The sequence below is a fragment of the Mastigoproctus giganteus genome, chromosome 4, assembly GCF_048544385.1.
Source record: "Mastigoproctus giganteus isolate SK-2022 chromosome 4, ASM4854438v1, whole genome shotgun sequence".
In the NCBI taxonomy this organism is placed as follows: Eukaryota; Metazoa; Arthropoda; class Arachnida; order Uropygi; family Thelyphonidae; genus Mastigoproctus; species Mastigoproctus giganteus.
The window spans coordinates 200,383,974-200,408,593 of NC_143578.1; the positions used below are offsets into that span (position 1 = coordinate 200,383,974).

Here is a 24,620-nt window from a genome sequence, read left to right on the forward strand (position 1 = left end):
CGCCTGTACACTTATTCACATATGGAGGAAGGGCTGAAGTCGTCAATGTCAAATATGACAATAGAGGAGCCTTTCTGTCTGGGCGGTTCGGCTATGAGCCCGAGCATGGGGATCCTGGAGTTGTTTATAATGAGGTTTGCATCATCCTTGGTTGCAGTTTCGATGATGACCCCTGTGTTCCGCGTCTTTCTAATGGATTTGATTTTGGCAGATCTGAAGTCTTGAGTCAGGGAGATGACCACTATTTTCTTTACTTCTTCACTGGTTTTGTGGGAGTCATTTGTAGTGGGTTTAAGAACCACAAGATGTGGCTTTGGAAGTAATGTCTTCCTAAGAGTAGGCTTATAAGTGGTGGTTATAGTTGTAGCTGTGGCTGTGATTTTGTTCCTCGGCACCTCTGAATAGGTAGTGGCAAGCTGTGGCATTTCCCTTGCCCCTCCTTGTAGGTATGCCTCCAGTGTAGCATTCACTTTCTCATATTCCATGCGTTTTGTATAAAATAGTCTCAAGATTTGTCCACAAGGAGACTATGTCGGCACGGAGCCATGCAGTCACTCGATTGCTCTGTTCCTTTAGGAGGTCCTCGAGTGAGTGCCCGAATGCGAGCATCTGATCAGGCACAAGGCCTTCTGGCTGTTGTTATGTTATTTGGTTTTTAGGAGCATTAGCAACTAAGGCTATATTGCTCCGGGGATATGCGGTGGTCATTTGCTGACCTTTCCGCATCCTCCGTATTTGGTGGTGACGGGCTCGAACCCCAGTCTAATCAAGAAGCGTGTGCTACGACAATGCTGCTCCTTCCCACCTGGATACGGAGGCACCGCCTTCTGGCAAGGCTGGGTCTAAGGTGCAGCATTCTTCAACAATTTCCAGTTGTTGACTATGTTGCTGTTGTTGCTTCCTTTCAGGGTCAGATTGGGACCTAGTTTCCCTTTCTGGTTTAGGGCCAGTTAGCCTCTTGTTTCGCTTTTTGGAGAGAGGGGCTGGTTTCTGTTCATCACCGCCGTCTCTTGGGTCGTCATTTAGTATAGTTTCGGGTGCTTCCCCGCCGTTCTCTTCCGTTTGGGTGAGATCTTCTAATGGCATATTGGTCAGGTCGGAAAAACGGGGTTTCCGAATTAACGGAATTATGTAGGTGGATCCTTGTAGGGGATACAAAATGAAAAATTTTGAGGGGTCACACAAGTCAGTGCGTTTATTAGGAGCTGCACAGCTCTCTGTTGAAGATTTGGGCTATTCCCCACAGTCACGTGAGGGGTGGGGGAACAGCAAATTTCAAATTTGTCGCAGAAGGACACAGCTACTTCCTCTCGGGGTATTCGTGGACGTAGAAGCCGATGGCAAGGTCTGTTTCCCAGCTAAAGTTGTAAATTCCAAGATAGATTCTGTCCATATAAAGTTTATGGCAGGGTGGGGGGGGGAATCACAAAATACATGTTTCTAAGGTAGGAAAACCGGTAAACACACAAATTCGTGGAGCACTCTTGCAGCTCAGGCTTGGCACAATATGGGACACCTCCCCAGTCAAGCACAATCTACCAGCGTGGCAACCACTTTATTTTGGTGCCTCTCTATGGCCCTGATGTCAGCCACATGGTGACCATGCGGTCTGACAACAAAGGACACAGATAGAAAACACTGATAAATTGCTAATTTCCCCGTAAGTTAATAAAGTCTTCTCACCTAAGGAGTCTTCATATGAAAATCAATCGACGAGTACACTTTTCTTGGAATAATTATACATTTAAAACACATATTTAGACACAATATTCGGGGTGCTGAAAAACGTGACTGCATATAACAGCGGCCATATTGGCTATCATTTAAGAAGTGTGGCATTTCAAATGCCATAGATGGAACTGAGGACGAGGCAATATATGAAGACAGGATTCATCACCAGACACAGATGAGGACAAGCTAAGGGATGGAAGTTTTGACAGTGATGAGTTTTATGAATTTTATGAATAAAACTTGGATTCAATAACTTTATGTAATACATTTTTTTTCAAATTTTGGGCCCCAAAATTAAGGTGCGTCTTATACATGGGGAAATATGGTATATCCTTCCAAAAGCAGGGCCTCCAGACCTGTATACAATACTCACGATGTGCCTAACCATAGCCTTGTACAAAGAGATAATCACCTCCTTATCCCTGCTAGCAAAGTTTCTGTATCACTGACAAAACCCCATGAGCTGTTCTGGTAACATGTCTGCACTACTCAGAGAATGTCATATCTGACTGGCCAATTACCCCCAGATCTTTTTCATTTTCCACTACTCTGAGTGTAGCCACACAGTTGATGTTACTCGGATTACTGCTAACCATATCTGTGGCAGGAATAATGAAGTGTAACCAGTAGTTCAGAAGAATAGTAAGGTTTAAATTGTAATAAATAAGTATTTTGAAGGGTTTTGGGCATATATCTGTTGTATTTTTTGATTAGTTAGCATATTAATTTGTGTTTTACAAATACAGTGGAGCCCTATCATCCGATAGTAATTCGTTCCACAAAACCCATTGTATTTTGAAAATATTGTAAGTTGAAACCAATAATACATTTATTTCCTATAATTCGTTCCAAACTCTTGACAGGTAACCCCAACAACACACAAAATAGGTATTTCTTACATGTTATACTTAATTTTTACATAAAAAATGTGTTTTATAAAAATTATTTAATAAAGTCATAAAACATCTTAAAATGAAAAAAAAAACAAACAATAAATTAGCATTTACCTTAGATGTTGAATTGCAGAGCTGATGAAATCAATGGTGGCGTAGTGGTGGTGGGACTATATCTGGCGTCAGGTGTCTTTTGTCTCTACTGGCAAAAAAAAACTGTCCAAAGTGGACTGTTTTGACAACTTTTTTTTGTAGCTTCCTGAAGTAAGAAATGACTTTGCCTTCCATTTTGCACATTGTGAGTTCAGTGTTTTCAATGTTGGGGTGTTTTTTTACCACTTCTCTTAAATACTCCCAACAAGAAATGACAGTCTTCAACTCTTCAGCTGACATTTTTTGAGTGTCTTCTTCCTCCTCCTCTCCAGTGTCACTCTCCGTAATTTTCTCTAACTCTTGTAGCTCCTCTGTTGTTAGCTCATGCCCATGAGCATCAATAAGATCCTCCACATCCTCTTCATCAACCTTCACTGAAGGCCAGAAAACTTCAAGCACCCATTCATCAAAGACATATCTTGTAACCCAGGCCTTCTTGTTACCACGCCAAAACACACCCAACATGCCTTTGTCGACCTTTTGTTGTTTAAATAGTCTGGGGGGTGTTAGAGTAATACACAAGCAAAGGCTTCAGCTAGACATATTCAGAGGCACTGGCACCCAACAGGAGTGGGCCTATCTTTCATAGGCTTATAGCCAGGTAAACTGACCTTATCCTCAGTGATGTACGTTCTCCTGAAGAGACCAGTTTCGTCAACGTTAAAAACCTGCTGGGGAAGATAACCCTCCTGATCAAAAAACTCTTGTAATTCAATTTTAAAGGCCTCAGCTGGTTTTTTTTTTTTTTTTTTATCAGCACTGGATGCCTCTCCATGCCTTTCAACACTTTTGATATTCACCCTTTTTTTGAAGCGCTCAAACCAGCCTCTGCTAGCTTTAAAGTTCTCAAAGCGCACAGCACTGCCACTGGTTGATGGAGCTTTAAGTTTCGGATAGTCATAGATCTGCTCAGGATGTTCACAGATAAATTGTCTAGGCACTGTCACCCTTCATCTGCTTTTATCTAATCCATATCAACAAACGCCTTTCCATTTCCACAATAAAGTCTCTTCCCTTATGTACCAATGTGGAATCATTACTAACTTTAACACTTTAGATATAATTTTGTTTAAGTATTGTAAAAAGAGTCGAGTGAGGAAAACCATACTCGCATATTAATGCACAATTTTTACTCCTTCTTTATGTTTTTTTTATTATCTCTTGCTTCACTTTAATAGAAATTTTATTCTTAACTTGTGCATTAGGAGCCATTGTTATTTAACTTTAATTTATTTAATTAATAAATTCAAAAATAACCACAATTAAATTACTGTAATTACGTATGATTAACAAAAACACAATGCTTACACACTGAACAAGTTCATCAAACAGAACAAAAAAATTCTCCAAAGAACTGTAACACATGGGACTGTTTAGTGAACAATAACAAATATGCTAATTGGATGAGAACACTCGTACAAGTGATGTTCCGCATGGCACGCTTCTGAAAATTTCCACCCATGTATCGTTCCAGCTATATCGGAAAGCTATCGGTACCTGTAAATATCATCAGTTCTTGAAATAAAAGATTGTATGGAGGTATATCGGTTCCTGAGAATATATTATGTCGATGTCATAGTAAGTGAAGGCCCCACTGTAGATTAAATAGGCTTAGTAGCATTCATTAGCATATTTTTTTAAAATTTAGCTAGTGACTTTGTAAGTTACAACTCGCTACTCTTACCACTATCGTAGTAGTGTTTTGGCTGGAATATCGTAGCCTAATCAGTAGCGTAGAAGAAGAGTAGGGTTTTCGTTGTAATAAATAAGTATTTTGAAGGTTTTAATCACTTTTTAGGCATATATCTTTTGTATTAAGCTAAGGATATAACTAATTTAGTATTGTGATCTTTACGGTATAGCGTAACTTGATAACGTATATCTGGAATTTGATAGCTAAGGTATAATATAAAACTATATAATGGAATACGTATTACTGCATTAGCTTAGTATAGTACAGAAAATTAATCAATTAAATTTATTAACCTTATTAATTTTCATTAATTAATCAAATCATATTTAAACGGAAATCATGCCCCAGACTAGAGCAACAAAGCAACGTGCACAAAGTAGCGGGAGTGCTTGACTCAGAGGAGAACCAAAGGGGGTGATTCACCAATGCATCACAGCCTAAAGAAATGTGCAAATTGTGAAATGTTTTCAGACCTTCCTGGGATGAGACATGATGTTGCCAAGCAGGGGATGACTTTGCATGTGCTCGATGTAAGCAGTGTGAGGAAGTTAGGCACCAACTCAGCTTTGTTATGGGCCATTATGTGAGCTTGAAGGACAGAGTAGATGCCCTCGAAGGACTTAAATGGGGGACCAATCAAGTTCTCAGCAGTCCACATCAATGCCAGAGCTTGCACTTGATCATCAGGCAACACAGCAGCAAAATTTCAGGACATAATGTGCTGGTCCCACAAAAGCTAGTTATTGTTGGTGACTCTATTGTCAGGGAGATGGGAAATATATTGTGCAAAAAGGATAGGTGAAATAGAACCAGGGTAGGTCTGACAGGGGCAAAAGTTGATGACATTGTAGAGCAGATATCATCTTTTAAGGGCACAAAGGATGATATTGTTGTACACGTTGGCACTAATGACATTAAGAGTAGGAGATCTGCGGACTTTCTTAACGAGTACAGGACAATGTTGAAAAAAAGTCGTGAGTTAGGATTAAATTTGAAAGTGTCTGCAATTCTGCCCAGACATGATAAGAGGAAGTATAAGATGAGAATCTTCAATCAATTCGGCCCTTGAGAGATTGTGCAAGGCTCATGGGGTAGAATTTTTCTCAGCGCTGTCTGTGCTTGTTAACAGGAGAGGTTGTTTCTACAGGGATGGGATGCACTTAATTAAACAGGGTGCAAGAATATTTGCTGATGCTATCGAGGCAGTGTTATGTGGGTCAGAAAACAGCTAGCTTGGGGGGGGGGGGGAATCACAGATTAATAGATTAACGGTAGCCACAGGAAGAGGTGAAAATGATTCTTGCACTGCTTCTATTTGAATGACCAGCAGCCTGCAAAGCGAGGTACTGGGGATTTCAAGGGCTGCTGGGAATCATCATGGGACAGGTAAATAAATGGGTTGTGTTAGGGTAACTAAGAGTAAGGATAGGTGTATGTATACTTGCATGTATACAAATGCTAGGAGTATAGTAAATAAATTTGATGAATTTGAAGTGCTGCTCAAGGCATCAAAAGCAGATATTGTTGGGATATCAGAGACGTGGTGCCACACGGATATAAGCAGTGCAGAATTCGAATTTGGGGAATACAATGTGTACAGAAAGGATAGACAGGACAGGAATGGAGGAGGGGTTATGCTGTTAGATAAGATACATACAAAATCTAAAGAAGTGCATCCAGTTGACATAGATGGACAGTGCAATGTTGAGTCAGTTTGGTGTGATATAAGCACTGGGAAAGCAATGAGAGCAGGAGTGTGTTATAGGCCTAATGACTCTAATGAGTACAAACAAAACTTGTACAGAGAACTAGAGTGAGCCAAATGAGAATGTCTAATAATGGGGGATTTTACCTTCCCAGATATTAAATGGAACTTGTGGATTGGTCACTCGCACACTAGCAAAACTTTTGATCTGGTTATCAGCAGTGATTATTTGTTCATTAAGAATTTGTAGATAAAGGAACCACTAGGTGGCAGTGATCACAGGGTACTGATGTGGGATTTACTTAAAGATATAATTATCATCAGGCATAAAGGGAAGGGTTTTTGCTTCCATAAAGGTGGCTACAGTGGTCTCAAACAGTTTTTAAATTTTATACAGCGGGACTAACTGATGTTACCAACTGCAAATTCTACATTGAAAGCATTCAAGGAATTAATCGTGGAAGCTACTAGGCTTTTCATACCAATTAAGAAATACTGTTCAAGTAGGGCTTACAATACAAGTCAAAATCTTAAAACCGGTATTTCAGTATTTTTAATTTATGAAACCAGAATACCAGTATTAATACCGGTATTCCAAAAACAAACGTTCCTCTCAATAAATTTTGATGACAGTTAGGTGCAATAAAGTAAGGAAAAAACAAATACTGTACTATAATTACTTGAATTCAAGTTTTCAATAAATATTCTGAAAAAAATCATTAAAAATACAGTTATTCTAAAAACAAAAAAATACATATTGTTACTGCAAAGTTTAGTTATGTTTAAGCATCCACAATACCTGTCCGAATAAAGTGAGCTCTTAAGAAACATAAGCAATCGATAGTATGATCATTTAAAATGAATCTAATTTTGGTACATATTTGATTAGCAGCAGAAAACGCCCTTTCGGATTCTATTCTGGTACTATTGTACTAAGATAATCGTAGATGATCTCAGTCCATATTTTCTAGCAAAAATAGTTAAGTATTTCATTAATTTCCGACTCAAGTTCATCTTTTAAAATCTCATTCGAGTCAGGCAATTTCTTATTTTGGAAAGAATTTGCAGAACACTGATGTTCTGTTCCATGTTGGTTTTCCATGGTTGAATTATGTTCATCATTTTCTGAAGGAGAAAGACGTTTTATTAAGTGAAGTATAATTTTCACTATAGTATCTTTACTGAGTCTGGGAGAGAGCAAAGAGTGGGGATAAGGAATAAAGAGCAAAGAATGCAGTTAAGGAATTCTTCACATATATAAATGCAAAGAAGAGGACAAATCAGATCAGATGCATATGCAATTGTGTGGGATAGTATTAGATACCCCAACTGATGTTGCAGATAAACTCGACAGTTACTTTGCATCGATATTTACAGAAGAAAAACCGTCATGTCAATGAGAAATTATGAGAGTGAAGTTGAAAAAATGTAATTAATGATGTTTAAATTTCACATGTTGATTTAATGAGAAGATGTTTGCACCCACAGGCGAGTAAGGCTGCTACGGTTGATGGCATATACCCTATAATCTTAAAGGAGACGGCAAGTGAGTGCATTGAACCATTAAGGCTAGTTATAAGAGCATCACTGGACTCAGGAGAGACTCCGTTGGATTGGTGTAAATTAGAACATAAAGGCGATTCTAGGAGTGTAACGGGAAATTACCGACTGGCCAGTAACTTCAATAGTAGGGAAAATCATGGATGCAATGATCAAGGGTGGAATTCAGGATCATTTAGATAGAAATGGAATTCTGTAGGATACACAGCATGGTTTTGTAAAGGAAAAATAATGTTTAACAAATCTGGTTAGTCTTTCTGACTGGTCACTCGTGAGCTGGATTTAGAGAATAATTTCGACATTGTTTATTTATATATCAGCAAAGCATTTGACTCAGTCCCACATGAGCGGTTACGTCATAAATTGGAGCAGGCTATAATTATTATTAGTGGAGTCCCACAGGGTTCGGTGTTGGGTCCACTGTTTTGTATATTTATCAATGATATTGATGAAGGTATATCAGGTTTAATGTCGAAGTTTGCAGATGATACAAAGGTTGGCAGAGTTGTTAATGACAGTAATGGCAGTGTGCTACTGCAACAGGATCTAGATAATTTGGGCAGATGGGCTAAGAAGTGGCAACTGAAGTTTAACCTTGACAAATGCAAATTACTGCATATGGGTAGAAGTAACCCCAGAGAAACGTACCTACTGTGTGGTACTACACTTAAGGTGGTAGAAAATGAAAAACACCTGGGAGTAATTGTGCAGTCAGATATGAAGTTTTCTAAGCAATGCAGACAGGCTGCCAGGGTAGGTCATGGTGTTTTGTCAATGATATATAGGAATTTTGCTAGCAGGGAAAAGGAGGTGATTGTCCCTCTGTATAAGGCAATGGTCAGGCCACGCCTTGAGTACTGCATACAAGTCTGGAGGCCTCATTTTAGGAAGGATGTCGATTTGCTTGAGCGTGTACAGAGAAGGGCAACAAGATTGGTGAGGGGAATGAAGGGATCCTCTTACCAAGAGAGTCTTAAGTTCTGCAAATTGAAGTGGCTGGAGACTAGGCACCTGCTTGGTGATCTGATTGAGGTGTATAAGGCCTTGAATGGGTTGAGCACGCTGAATTCTGATGGGATCCTTCCACTTGTTCAGATTACGAACCTAAGGGGGCATAAATTCAAATTAAGAAAGGACAGATATAGAATAGATGTGCGGAAATTTGACTTTAGCCAGAGGGTGGTTAATTGCTGGAACAAACTTCCATCTGTCGTTGTGGAAGTTGATAGGTTGAATAAATTTAAGGAGGAACTGGACAGGCATTTGGAGGGAATGGTGTTTTTTTTTTGGCTGATGCTGCATAAGCTCATACACTTGCTTTCTTGCATCACATGCCACTACTACTACTACTATCGATGCGTTATCGAACATTTGCTAGTAGAGATAAGGACGTCATAATCACATAAAGATGATTTTATAACCTTTATGTGATTAAATTATAAACTATTTTTTTTTAAATTAGTACTGAAAAACCAATATTTTTTGTATCAATACCGGTATTTGAAAACAGGAAAAAAATGACCGGGATCCCAGGATCTCGGTATTGTAAGCCCTATGATCAAGGTTTAGGCTTAATGGAGGTCAGATGAACAAATGAGACTCGTGGCAGTGAAGAAAAATGCATGCGATGCATATAAATTATCAGGTTACACAAAAGCCCATGGCAGATATATGCTAGTCTGTAATCAAGTCACAAAGGAGGTTAGGCAAGCGAAGGCAGATTATGGAAAAACTTTGACAAAGGATGTTAAGAAAAACAGCAAGGACTTCTTTCCTTAAATAAACTCTAGAAGGAAGGAAATGAATCAGATTGGTCCACTTGATATCAATGGTTCGACTGTTGATGATCCTGCTCAGATAGCTGACAAACTGAGTATTTTGCATCTATATTCACACATGAGGAATTCTGTAGAGAAGTGGCACACAGAAGCTTATTAAACTCTGACAAGGAGCTTAATGATTTTGAAATAACTGAGAGCAAAGTGGAGGGAAAATTGTAGAAGTTAAATATAAGAAAGGCACCTGGGATGGATGGGATCTATCCAGTTATATTAAAGGAGGTAAGCAAACTCTTAGCCATAATTATGAGAGTTGGGGAGGTACCCATGGACTGGAGATGTGCAAATGTGACTCCAATTCACAAAGGGAGATCAAAGAGTGAAACGAGTAATTACAGACCTGTTAGTTTAACTTCTGTTCCAGGGAAAATAATGGGGTCACTGGTTAAAGAAGCATTACAAGATCATCTATACAAGATGGCAGTAATAATTCAGACAGCATGGGTTTGTTAATGGGAAGTCTTGTCTGACCAATTTGATTGGATACTATTATATGGTTACAAGGGAAATGGATGCAAAAATTAATTTTGATATCATATACTTGGATTTCAGGAAAGCATTTGATAACATTGCACATGGGAAAACTACTGTACAAATTGGAGCAGTATGGCATTAAGGGCAGGTTGCTACAATAGATAAAAGAGTGGTTGAGTGTGAAAAGACAGAGAGTGGTAATTAATCGACACTGCTCTTTACGGAATAATGTTATTAGTGGAGTCCCTACCAGGGTTTGGCATTGGGCCCACTGTTGTTTTGTATATTTATCAATGATATTGATGAAGATATCAGGCTTAATGTCCAAGTATTCTGATGATACAAAGGATGGCAGGGTTGTTAATGACAGTGCCCAACTTTTCAACAAAATCTTGAAAAGTTGGGCAGATGGGCTGAGAAGTGGCAACTGAAGTTTAACATTGACAAATGCAAAGTACTGCATATGGGTAGCATTAACCCCAGAGAAGTGTACCAACTGTGTGGTACTATAGTACTTAGGGTAGTAAAAAATGAAAAAGGCCTGGGAGTAATTGTGCAGTCAGATATGAAGTTTTCTGAGCAATGCAGACAGGCTGACAGAGCAGGTCATGGATATTGTCAGTGATATACAGGAATTTTGCTAATAAGGTATCCCTCTGTATTTGGGTGATTATCCCATTGTATAAGGCAATGCGCGAGTACTGCATACAGGTCTGGCAGCCTAATTTTAGGAAGGATGTAGAGTTGCTTGGTCGTGTACAGAGAAGGGCAACAAGGTTGGTGAGGGGAACGAAAGGGTCTCTTACCAAGAAAGGCTTAAGCTCTGCAAATCGCAGTGTCCGGAGACTGCGCACCTGCGAGGTGATCTGATTGAGGTGTATAAGGCCTTGAATAGGTTGAACATCCTGAATTCTGATGGGATTCTTCTGCTTGCTCAGATTACAAACCTGAGGGGGCATACATTCAAATTGAGGAAAGACAGTTATAGAATAGATGTGCGGAAATTTGCCTTTAGCTAGCGGTTAGTTGATTGCTAGAATAAACTTCCATCTGTCCATGTGGAAATTGATAGCTTAAATAAATTCAAGGAAGAATTGGACAAACATTTAGAGGGAAGGGATACGTGAAAATTTTTTTTTTTTTTTGGCTGATTCTACATAAGCTCATATGCTTGCTTTATTGCATCACATGCCTCTACTGCTACTACTATTAGTCCATGAAGTAATTACCACTCTGTCTTCTCCCACTCAACCATCTTTTTATCCACTGTAGCAACCTGCCCTTAATGCCATACTGCTCCAATTTGTATAGTAGTTTTCCCATGTGCAACAGTATCAAAAAAAAAAAAAAATCCTGCAGGGCTGCATTTACACTTTTGGAGGCCCTAGGTGCAACACAATTATGAGGCCCCAAAAGGTCAGGTCAGGTCAGGTCAAGTCAGTACAAAGTAAAAAAAAAAAAAAAAAATGCTTCAAACATTTATTTCAGTTAATCAAATTCATAAATATATTTTTTTAATTTATTGAAAATAAAAGTCGACATTTCTATAAAAACTCATTTTAATAAAATAAAAATAACACAGCATTGGTATATATGTATTAAAAATAAAGTATTATACATACATAAGTATATATGTATTAAATTAAAAAAAGAATAACTAAAAGTTTTTTTTTCTGGCTTTGGTCTTAGCAAATATATCTATGATATCATCATAAGTAATTGAGTCCATTGCATCTGATTCAATGAATAACGACGATAGGTCACTTGTTTTATTTTGGTGCAAGTTGCTTCTTAAATAATTTTTAAATTTGTTTCAACACCGAAAATGAGCATTCAGCACTTGCATTTCAAATAGGCATAGTCAAAAATATTTTTAAAATAGTTTCTACATTCGGGAAGGTAGACCTTAACCCCTTCGTTCATAAATTTGTACGTTTTTAATTAAAACATTTTCTTCTTTCATCATTATTAAAAATTGCCTAACTTCGTCAATAAATTTTTCCAAGTCAATATCAGTCCTATAAGTTTCAAAATTTTGTTAATACTAGTCACGTACTTGTCTTGATCTATATCATTCTTTAAAAATACGTCAAACATATCTAATATGTCTAAATAGCTTTTCATGCTTTCGTTAATTTCCAAAATTAGCTTATCGCAAATGACATTAAAAGTATTAACAATGAAAATTTCTTTTGCATGTAACATAATGTTATCGTCGGATTGTGAAACTTCATCACACATATTTTTTTCCGTTTTTTCATTCTTTTCTTCCCATCTTTAAATTGTGTCTCATCTGTTAATAAATTTGCTTCTTCATTTAAAGCAACAAAACTATTTCTTATATCTAAAATAAACCCAACTAAAGACTGTAACAAACTATTAGCTAATAGCAAATCCATATCGGGATCTTGTAGAGATTTACTGGTCACATTTATTCATTGTAAAATTTTGTCCCACACAATTGTTAAAATAGCTGTTTCTAAATTGTCAAAATTTTCAGCCAGTGATGAGCTCTCTAATTTAGAAATAGGTTTTTCATAAGGAGAAATGGATAGTTCAAGTAATGCCTCCTTAATTTGTTTATATTCACGTTTCAATGCCAATATAGTGTCAGCTCTTGCGGACCACCTCGTTTCACTTAGTCTTTTAACTGTTAAAGATTTTTTTTCTAAATGTTTAAGGAGTATGTCTCATCTTCTTGTTGAAGATGAAAAGTAATTACATACATTTTGAACAAAACAAAAATATTGCACTGCTTCCAGACGTGATTCCACGGCATAGTTGCCAATTAAATTTAAGGAATGACTAGAGCATGGTATGTAATGTGCAGAGGGACTATGTTTTTTCAGCCTAGCTTGTAAACCTGTATACACCTTTCATATTGGCAGCATTATCATAGCTTTGCCCTCTGCACATTTTTACATCCAAAGATAATTCTTCTAATTTTTTTAATACTATCTCTTCTAAATATAATGAATTATGTTGTGTAATACTGATGAACCCAATAAATGTTTCTCTAATGTCAGAATTTGCTGAACATACCTAATTATAATAGCTAGTTGGTCAATATGGGCAACGTCTGGTGTGGAGTTGAGTATTATCGCAAAATAAGCAGCTTCCTTAATTTCTGATATTAATATTTCTCTTGTTTTATTAGCTATTAACTCTATGAATTCATCACACGTGTGGTAAGAAAGATAATTTGATCTGCCAGAACCACAGTTGGCATACAGTTTAATGTGATGTTTTAAAAAATCATCAAATTCACTTAAATAATGTAGACACAATAAATAATTTCCTCAAGAATCAGAAAAAATATAATTTGTATTGCCTCTAAACGATAGTCCTAATTTACTCAGTAACTTAATGGTAGGTATTATTCTTTTTAAAACCTCTCTCCAATAATTTTCTTCAGATCGTATTTGTTTCATCAATCAGAATCAATACGACTATTTGAAGAACTTGACTTTCTTTTGCGATATGTGCACATCGCTCGTATGTGCTCAGTAGAACGCTTGTGATTACATAAGTTTGCATTATATTTCTCCAGTCAATAAAACTCTTCATTAAGTTATTATTTGACTTAGAAAACAATTTGCAAACAAAGCAGTTGTTTGTTTGTTTGCTATTTGGTTTTTAGGAGCATTAGCAACTAAGGCCATATTGCTCTGGTATATGCGGTGGTCAATCCCTGACCTTTCCGCATCCTCCATATTTGGTGGTCACAGGCTCGAACCCCAGTCTAATCAAGAAGCATGTGCTATGCACTGCTGCTCCTGGCTACGGAGGCGCCAACAAAGCAATAAACTGATTTGCTCGTTTCTGAAAAAATTAGCCACTCTCGTTTCTCCTTTGTACCATTTGTGTTTTTACAGTAAAAATGTGATTCATTTACATTTCTGACATATATTCTATTGTGTATTCTTTTTTTTTTTTAATTTTTGATTTTACCAACATTCTGAGGCGTATTTATTAAAATATGCTCGATAAATTTTTCAACAATACTATTTTGGCCACACAACAATTACAATTATATTGGCCACACAGCTATATCAATAGGATAAGAGACAACTTGCTTTCTGGTAAGTACAGACTCCGATTGAAAATTTTCTTCAAAATTCTGTTGATTTCTTTCATTTACTACTTTTACTTCTATATTGTGCACATTATTTTGATGTTGTTAATTTTCATCTCCTGATACTGATAACAATGTTTCACTTTGATTTCGAGTAATTTGAGGTACATCTTCAGTTCTATGAAATTCTTCATTTTCAGAAGGACGTAAGAAAGAAAAAATTGCCCCTTTAGACTATTTAGCTGTTTTGCCTTTTCTCTGAGTCGTTTTCTTTTAGTAGCTCCGTATTCAAACTTTCTTGGCATCGTTACGTGTGTTATACTATTAAAAGCGAAATAAATATTTATTAAATCCAAAATATTAAAAATAATTTTTATAATGAGTACTGAATTCTTGAGATTTAGATCTATATTTATTTCTTTATATGTTACATATAATTACTTTTACATACTATAAAGAAATAAGTATAGATCTAAAAACTCAAGAATTTAGTACTCACTATAAAAATTACACGAAAAGATCAAGAAACCAATTCAAATTAAAAATAATTACGTTAAAAACTAAAAAATATAAAAGGAGAAAGAATAGTATTTTTCTGTAAAAAAAAAAAATCTTAGTTTGGTTAAAATAACAATAATAAATTTATTGAAAAATATATTCTTACCAATTCAGACAGCTACTTTAACCATATAATTAGGTATATGTACTCATATACTGCTATACAAATACTAACCAAATTCTAATGGTAACTAAACTCTCAGTCGTTACGTGTGCGTACAAACGACAGTTAACTTCGATCGGTTACGACCATGCAATAAAACAATATTTCAAATGGAGACGGGAGGCCTCAAAAATTTTTCAGGGACTCTAGTTTTTATATTATGAATTTAATATTTAAAAATAAGTATTTTTTTTGCAACTATAACTAGACTGTTTTTTATATAGTTGTTTGTGAGGAGTTAGGTTTTAAAGTGAGGCCCCCAGCTTGAATTCACTACTATCATGTATCATGTATAATGGGTAGAAGTAAACCCAGAGAAATGTACCAACTGTGTGGTACTACACTCAGTGTTGCATTGGATTCCCATAATGATTTTTACAGGGTGGTAGCAAATAAAGAAGACCTGGGGGTAATTGTGCAGTCAGATATGAAGTTTTTTTGAGCACTGCAGACATCTTGCCAAAGCAGGTTATGGGATCTTGTCAATGATGTACAGGAATTTTGCTAGTAGGGATAAGGAGGTGATTATTCCTTTGTCAAATCAATGGTCAGATCACACCTTGAGTACTGCATACAGGTCTGGAGGCCTCATTTTAGAAAGGATGTAGAGTTGCTAGAATGTGTACAGAGAATGGCAATGAGATTGGTGAGGGGAACGAAGGGGTCCTCTTTTAAGTTCTGCAAATTGCAGCATCTAGAAACTAGACACCTGCAACGTGATCTGATTGAGGTGCATAAGCCTTGGATGATTTGAGCAGGCTCAATGCTGATGGGATTCTTCCACTTGCTCAGATTACGAACCTGAGGGGGAATAAATTCAAATTGGGGAAACACAATCGCAGAATAGATGTGTGGAAATTTTCCTTTAGCCAGTGGGTAGTTGATTGCTGGAACAAACTTTCATCTGTCGTTGTGGAAGTTGTTAGCTTATATAAATTCAAGGAAGAACTGGACAAACGTTTAGAGCAAATGGATGGGTGAAATGGGAATTTTTTTTTTTTTTTGGCTGATGCTAAATAACAAATATGAGTTCTTATTCTAATTTTCAAAGCTGCCTTCTTAGTGTCATCTGTTATAAAATGTCTATAATAACAAAAATACAAATACAATAAGGCAACGTCTACTTGAAAATTTCTAGAGAATATTTGCATAATTGGACATGTTATGTGAAATGACTTTGAAAAGCAACATTATATATATATATATATATATATATATATATATATAAAGCAACGTATCCATAGAACCCATACATAAAAACGCATGTACATACTCCACAAACTACCATATATGTAAAACATATATATACGAGTACATGCAAAATAGGCTCAAGAGCTGGATAGATACTTTTAAGAAACAGATTGTAAAGTGATGATTGTAAAGTGCCAGCAAGATTGCTTCTTTTCATCATTCTACCAACACTGATATCAAAATAAGCATGTTCTCTGAAATTACAAATTACTTTGGAATTTCAATGTAATTAACAATTACTCTGAAATTACAATGGGAGTGGATGATGGAGATCACTGCCATCATCAACTAATGACTCCATTCTCTAATTGGAGGTATCACGAGGTGTGATCTAAAAGTTCAGGAACAACTAATATTTGGAAAATGATAAAACTTAACATCTCTTTGGATGGATCTCCTCTGAAGTAGTCTTCTTAACACTTGCCTACTTCAATACTTCTGCAAGTTCTGGAAGCATTCCTGTTTGGCTTCTTTTGAAATTGTTGATATTTTCTTTGTCATGTTCTGATTGATTTTCACAGTCGTGACATATCTCTAATCTTTCAACAATGCTTTGAGCTTTGAGGAAAAAATAATTGACAAGGAGCTAAATCCAGTGAAGTGCTTTGCAAGGAATTCTCAAATGGAAAGTGCAGAGCATGCAAGGGTACTGCCATAACACATGCCTGTTCACTAAATCCCATTTTTCTGGTCATTTTCTCTAAACAGGATTGAACAATTGCCATAGAACTGTTTTGTAATACAGTAGAGTACTTATTATCCATGATAATTGGGTTAAGCTAGAACCCAGGGAAGGCCTCCGTAGCCGAGTGGTCAGGAGCGGGAGTGCAGTAGCACACGCTCTTTGAGTAGGCCGGGGTTCAAGCCCCTGACTGCTGAATACAGTTGATCTGTCAACCCGCACTGGACCAGCGTGGCAGATTATGGTCCATTTTCCTCCCTCAGCATGAATTGTTGAGGAGGCTTCCATCCTGCAGTGGGTTGATAATGGCTGCACTTTACCTTTCTTTTTTTTTTAGAACCCAGGTAATTGAAAAGCATGGCTAATTCAAAATTACAGTGTGTATATTTTATTCGGATTGTTGTAGATATGTATTTAATGCAAAAACGAAAATAACACTATATCATGTAAACAAATGAAAATAGTCACATTCCAAAACATATAAAGAACTAAATATTTTTTAAAAAGTTATTTTGTTAGAAAATCTCTAATAAGCTCCTTTAATTATGCATTTTTTTTTAATAATTGCTAAAAAATATATAATATCTGCGATCACAGTTAATCCAGCTTCAAAGATAACCAAGCTCTGGATAACTGGCATTCTACTATATTTCTTGTTCACTGTTTGACCATTCAGGTTAATGAACAAAGCCCTGTGAGTCAATAATTATGATCATTGAATTATTGGTGACAAATCACACCCATGATTTTTTGACCAATAATGATGGAAGAAACCAAGTGTGGGTCAGCAGCAACACACTGACAAAGATCCTGATGTGCAATCTCACTGATGATGCAATGAGGTTGCAAGGCATAAATTTGGTGGAAACATCTCATATAACCAAATCTTGTACCAAAATTGATTAAAATGTTCTGTGAAAAATACCAATTTCACTAGCAACTTTGCAGATATTTAAAGGATGTTTAATTATCTGCATCACTGTGTTTGAGATCTGACCCTTGATCAGATCTCAAATACAAGTGACTGAATCATTTGTTTTTGAAGTGGAAGGGTGGCCAGAGCAAGGATCACCCTCAGTGGACAAGAATTTCTCTTTAAACTTTGTGAGCGAGTGAAAAGTCTTCAAAATGATGCACAGTATCTTCTCCAATAGCTATTTTTAACATTTTGTGGGTTTCTATTGCATTTTACTGTAATTTGAAACTAAATTTTATACAAATTCTTTGTTCAGTAAAATAATCATTTTAAAATGCAATGAAACACATAAAGCACCTTCTATACACTGAGCACTAATTCAAGCTGACTGCAGATAAACAACAGGTGATAAATACATTGCTGCACAGACAAGTTGCCATGCTGCAATTTCAAGATACAAAGACAGTCCCTAAACTTTTTTTTGATTATACCTTGTATTAAACATGGTTAAATTACAAAATGAATGAAAAATATGAAATTAAGGAAACAAAATATCCTTAGCGATGGCTTACTTGGTGTCAGACAACATTAACTACAAAATTGCATTTTTGTTTTGAGACAACTTTGGTTTAACTTTATACAAAGAACAATGCATATAAATGTATTTCTCTAGTAGTTTACAAGTAGATTGGGCGATAAGCATATTTCCGGAAAAGTCATTTGACATTTCCACGAAAATGTCAAATGACTTTCTTAGTCAACAAAAACGTTTACTACAAAATGATTTTGTGGTTAAATTTGTCTGACAAGTACGCCCTCGTTATTAACTTTTAACAACAGATATAGTTTGACTCGGCGAGCGACTATACGTAATGTGTGTGAAAAAGGTACGCATGTGCCGAAGGGTTAAACACTCGTAACGACTTCAAGAATAAAATACAATACAATCTCTAATGTTGTTTGTTATTTGGTTTATAGGAGCATTAGCAACTAGGGTCATATTGCTCCGACAATCTCTAATGTATACCTGCCTAAAAGATACAAACCTCTCATCATATGCTAACAAGTAAAGCACATCTTTAAACACAATCTTGCAAACTATGACGATCACAGAAACCAACATGTTTTGGATTCATGTTATGTAGCATTACATAATGAAATTTTTCAAAAATATTGATCTCCACAGAAGTGTGAGAAAATATGTATAATCCTTTTTTACCCCAGACTGAACTATGTATAATCCTTCCATGTGTATTAATTCTACGTGATAATGAATCTCAAATTTTTAGCCAACAACAATAAGAACTAAAATAATAACCGAATACATATGCTGTGCTACAAAAATAAACATATCTGCACGCTGACTCCCACATTTACCCGAAAATAAACCAGACACAACATATATGTTCTTACCCTGAAGTGTTTATGATGAAAAGACTATGAATCATGGTGTGTATTACATATAACTACTAAATATGTAAATAAAATAAATATTAAATTTATATAGTCGACTGCTATTCAACTTCAGTCATTGCAGCCGATAAAACCATCATGTGGCATTCCTATTGCGCCCCCTGTGATAACGAACCCGTTGTCAGATATTGTTATTTATTTTAATCCAACTGAAAACAGTTAATAGCAGACAACTGAATGTGAGGTAAGCTTCATAACGAAACAGTTTAAATAAACTGGTGTGCAAAACTTAAGGACCAACACTATTTCTAAAGGTTACAACCACAAAATCTTTACTTAAGGTACTCTTTACTGATGAGAGTAGATTCAGTCTCAGCAGCGATTCTGGACGTCAGCTAATCTGGTGAGAGGTTGGCACACAGTATCACCCCGCAAACATCACTGAAAGGGATCGATATGGCGGTCGAGGTGTTCTCGTCTATGAAGGCTTTATCTCGGATGAACGTACACAACTGCAGATACTGGAAGGCGGTACTGTAACCGGCGCACGCTACTGTACTGGGTAATCCTTCCCCATGTGCGTCTGTTCCGAGGTGCCATTGGCATCGAGTTCGTGTTTATGGATGATAACGGCACGCCCCATCGCACTGCAGCTGTTCATATGCTTTTGGAAAATAAGGAAATTGTTCGTATGGATTGGCCTGCCCGTTCCACCAATCTAAATCCCATCGAACACATATGGGACGCTCTGGATAGACGGGTAGCGGCACGTCCACACCCACACCCACCAGAAAATGTTCACTAGTTGAAGATGGCGCTGACAGAGGAATGGACAATGTTACCGCAAGAACTTATCAACAATATTGTTCTAAGTATGGACAGGCGGTGCAAAACCTGCATCGACATTAGGGGTGGCCATATCTCCTACTGAGGACCACCTCTACCCTTTGTTCCATCTTTGGCAGTGATGCATCTGCATCATGACAGCCAGTGCTATGTTGCCATTTTTGAATACAGTTCCTCTGTACCGTTTTGTTTCTGTTGTTCTGTCAGTGTTGTTTTCTTCATTTCCTGTACCTCAAGAGGTTCCTTTGGTATGTTTTTTTGCCATATCCAGGCCACTCCTATGAGAAGCTACAGGTGAAAACCTGACTGGTCCTTAAATTTTGCGCACCAGTATATCTTTTAAATTGTGTTGTGAAATTTTAGAGTGCCACAATTTATTTTTCACTGGTTACTTCTCTTTGGAACAATCCCTCCTTAACATAAAACAACCACTTCACGATGGGCCAAGTTGAATGGGACGGAGTTATTATATTAAGGGATGGAGGAACAATTCAAAAAAGTCCACCAGTGAACAATCTCATTTGCCTATGTGTATTATGTTCATAAATTGCATGTGTTCCCTGGTCGATTTGTCTATTTTACTAGACGAAAAACTCCAGTTTCGGGGAGTCAAATCTTGTTGTCCGAGCCTAAGATCAACTAACTCAGCCACGAGATGAAAAAAAGCCCATAAAAGTTCTTTGCGTTATTAACGGGATTTGATCTCGTGCCTTTTCCGCCTCGTGTGAGGAGGATGGTGATTACAACCATTGTGTTATTCGCTTGGATTTAAGGGCGGAACAATAATGAACGAGTTCCACGACATTAGCATTAACAGTGGAAAATGATCAAGAAAGCAAGTTTATACAGCATCAGCCAAAAAACTCGACTCTTTCCATTTTAACTATTCATTCCCTCCAACAGTTTGTGTAGTTCTTCCTTGAATTTATTTAAACTATTAATTTCGACAACAACAGATGGAAGTTTTCTCCAGCAATCAACCACCCTCTGGCTCAAGGCCAACTACCGCACATTTGTTCTGCAACCGTCCTTCCTCGATTCAAATTCATGTCCCCCTCATGTGTATAGTCTGAATAAGAAGAAGAATCCCATCAGTATTGAACTTGGTCAATCCATTCAAAGCCTTAAACACCTCAACCAGATCACCTCACAGGTACTAGTCTCCAGACATGGTAATTTGCAGAACTGAAAGCTTTCTTGGTAACAGCATTCCTTTGTTCCCCTTCGCCAATCTAGTTGCCCTTCTTTGCACTCGTTCCAGAAGCTCTACATCCTTCCTAAAATAAGGACTCCAGACCTGTATGCAGTACTCAAGATGTGGTCTGACCATTGCCTTATACAATGGGATAATCACCTGCTTGTCCCTTCTAGTAAAATTCCTGTATATCATTGACAAAGCCCTATGAGCTGTCCTGGCAGCCTGTCTGCATTGCTCATAGAACTACATAACTGACTGCACAACTGCCCCGGTTCTTTTTCGTTTTCTACTAACCTGAGCATAGTACCACACAGCTGGTATGTTACTAAATAAATTTTCTGTTTATACTCCGGCACGACAACCAAGTCAGTAGAGTTTACAATAAATCGTCAATACAAATATTTATCGTATTTAGTAGTCACGGGCTTGAACCCCTGTCCACTCAAGGAACGCGTGCTGCACTCTCGCTCCTGACCACTCGGCTACGTCAGGCCTGAATCTGGGGTTCCTGCTACCCATATACAGTACTTTGCATTTGTCAATTAAACTTCAATTGCCATTTCTCCATAGGGCAATACAGGTGCGCCCCGTAATCTATGAAGTGGCCAAACTAACATTTCTGGTTTCCCGCCTGATTGCTGAATAGCTGCCACGTGATCTTTAATAACCATACCAAACCAGCCACTAGGGCCTATGTATGGAACTGGTGGAACGGGAGGTACAGTAGTTTTGCCTCTACGTATATACTGAAAGTATTTTACAGTAGAACTAAATGCTAAATGTTGTTGAATGGTATACTAAAACTCCGATAATCATGTTCCGGAATAATGATAGACATAATCTAACAATTTTGTCATGTCATAAAACAATTATTGCGACTCAACTTTGCGTTTAAAGTGGCGCGGTAAGAACTGTCACGGCTCTGAGATGAAACCTCTCCTATTTTATGGCCACTTACTGGATACCCTGGTAACTGAAGAAATTTCTTGGGAGATTTGGAAAATCTTTGAAAGGAAGAGGAAGCTAAGGTAGGCATAATGCAGAAGTTCCCAAACTGTGAGGTACATCCCCAAGCTGGGAATGCCAAAAAGTTTATGTTGTTTTGCTAAAATAACTAGCTCTCGAATGAGAACTTCAAAACAAATAAATAAGCAAAAACGTGTACTGAATTCGCAGTTTCTAAAAGATTCGTTCACCCTGACCTAAGGAAAGAAAACAGCAAGCACATCTGCCTTCATACTCTAGTGGTTAAAGTGCTGGCCTCCAATACCCGAGGTCAATGGATCGAATCCCAGCAGACGAAAAATATTATTTATTGTGCATAACAATAGAATGAATACGCTGATTATTATATATTTTTTTTCTTTTGAAATCTAATTGCCGTATATTCTGACGACCTTTGAAGTCGACCTTTGAAGCTCAAAACAATGGTCTAAAATTTTAATTCCGACTTATACGCTGAGTATGAAATATTAAGCTTCAATTAAAGTTCTTGCTTCAGGTTAGAAAGACGTACACAGTGCGGCAATTGGAAAACGAGACTGATATAATGAGATGAGTGCTGGTGTTGTCTAGAAGTAAACATGAAATGAAAGAATGATTGTTCCTCAACCACCGCAGTCAAGGTCAGAGAAAATTGCTGAAGGCAGTGCAAGCTGAACTGCACGTCATACTTATGTCTGTGTTGTGGAAGGGCAATGGAACAAAAAGCAAACATCAAGTTTTATGTATGACTGGGAAAAAGTGTCATAGAAATGTTTCAAGTGATGAAGCAAGTGTATGAGAGAGTTTTCTGCCTCGTGCACATGTATTCTAGTGGTATACATGTGCACATGTAGTCTAGTGGTATAAACGTTTCGCTCATGGAAGAGAATCACTGAAAGACGACGAACATCCGGGCCCAGCAAAAACGGTTCGAACGCCTGAGTTGATTGAAAGGGTACGGGAAATCATTACCAATGACCGATGTGCAACGCTCCGAATGATTTCAAACGATCTGTGCGTTAATAGGGAACCGACAAATAATAACCTAGGATTTGAAGAAAGTGAAGGTCTGTGCACAGTTTGTTCCACATTCGTTAACAGACGGTCAATGACAGACCCAAGTTTAACATTGCAGAGAACTCATTGAGGCTGCTGAAAGCAAACTCAACTTCCTGAATTCGATCGTTAAGGGTGACAAGACACGGTGTTTTCAGTATGACCCCGCAAAGAAGTGACAAAGTACGGAGCGGAAGTTGGCAATCTCTCTCTCAAAGCCAAAAAAAAAAAAGTTTGTCAAGAAAGGTCGAAAATCAAAGCCATGCGGATCACTTTCTACGATAGCAAGGGAATTGTGCACAAAACGTTCATGCCTAACGGTCAAACTGCTACTGCTGCCTACTATCTGGACGTTCTGAAACGTCTGCTGCAGAGAATACGTCGTGCAGCCTCAGTACGGAGAAGACCGCAGTTGGTTCCTCTTGCACAACACACCAAGTCACAAGGTTCTCATTATTCTAGAATTTTGTTTTTTTTTTGGCTAGCAAAAATGTCTGCATGCTGTCGCACTCATCGTATTCATCAGATTTACCCTTGCGATTTCTTTTTGTTCCCGAAGTTCAAGGCTGAAAGGCTCTTATTTTCACGATGTCGACACCATTCAAAGAGCTGTGACGAGAACATTGAACGGTATACCAGTAACGGCCTTCCACCAGTCATCCAGTCGATTCGTGATCGTTGCATGCAGTGTGTGTGTGTGTGGACGCGAGAGGAAGTTACTTTACTTTGAATTAAAACAAGGTTAATTTCCTTATATCTGGGATGATTATTTTCATGCATCAGCTTCTTTTTCCAATTTCCACACTGTGTACATTAACACAAATGTATTTAGTATTGATATTATATATCTAAAAACAACATGCAATAAATACATCTGGGAAAAATATATTTATTACATATATATTTCTCATAAGAATACAGATTGTTTACTAAACCCTTTAATTCAAATAAAAGAATTTGTTCATATTCTTCATCAAACGAAAACAGTTCATGGAATTCGTCGGACGTTACGTTTTCGTTGTTTACTTTGAGTTCTTCCAGACTATCAGTTTAAAATAGAAATTCTCCATTATTGACGCGTTGCTTACTTAGAGATATCAATTAGCAGGGCAGTGCAAAGCCATGGCTCAGCTACATAATCAAAGCCTCGATGTATATGCAGCTTCAGGGAGCGATATCACATTGTGACCTAGGCCTGTTGGCTTGATTTAGTGACTGCTACATGAGAGATTACTTTATGCGTTATTGCTTTCTTTACAGTTGTGCAGTGTAATAAAATGTTGCAAACTGCGCTTTTAAAAGACGATTTTCACAGCGCTATCGCTAACTGTTTTGACACTAGGGTATCCTGAATAGGAAAACTTATTTTATAACCACGTGGTACTTCCCATCTGAGTCTCCTGAATAAGGAAACTTATTTTATAACCACCT

At 37.3% G+C, this 24,620-nt stretch overlaps 1 protein-coding gene across 1 annotated transcript in view; it reads right to left on the reverse strand.

The window, feature by feature from the left end:
* The window catches only part of cm (AP-3 complex subunit carmine), a 136,772-nt gene extending 117,530 nt beyond the window's left edge, over positions 1 to 19,242 (reverse strand). The window contains exon 1 of the mRNA XM_090371985.1: positions 19,106 to 19,242. Coding sequence (XP_090228111.1) covers positions 19,106 to 19,140 — 35 coding nt within the window. The 5' untranslated portion in view covers positions 19,141 to 19,242. The remainder of the gene's footprint in view (positions 1 to 19,105) is intronic.
* Between the last annotated feature and the right edge of the window lie 5,378 nt (positions 19,243 to 24,620).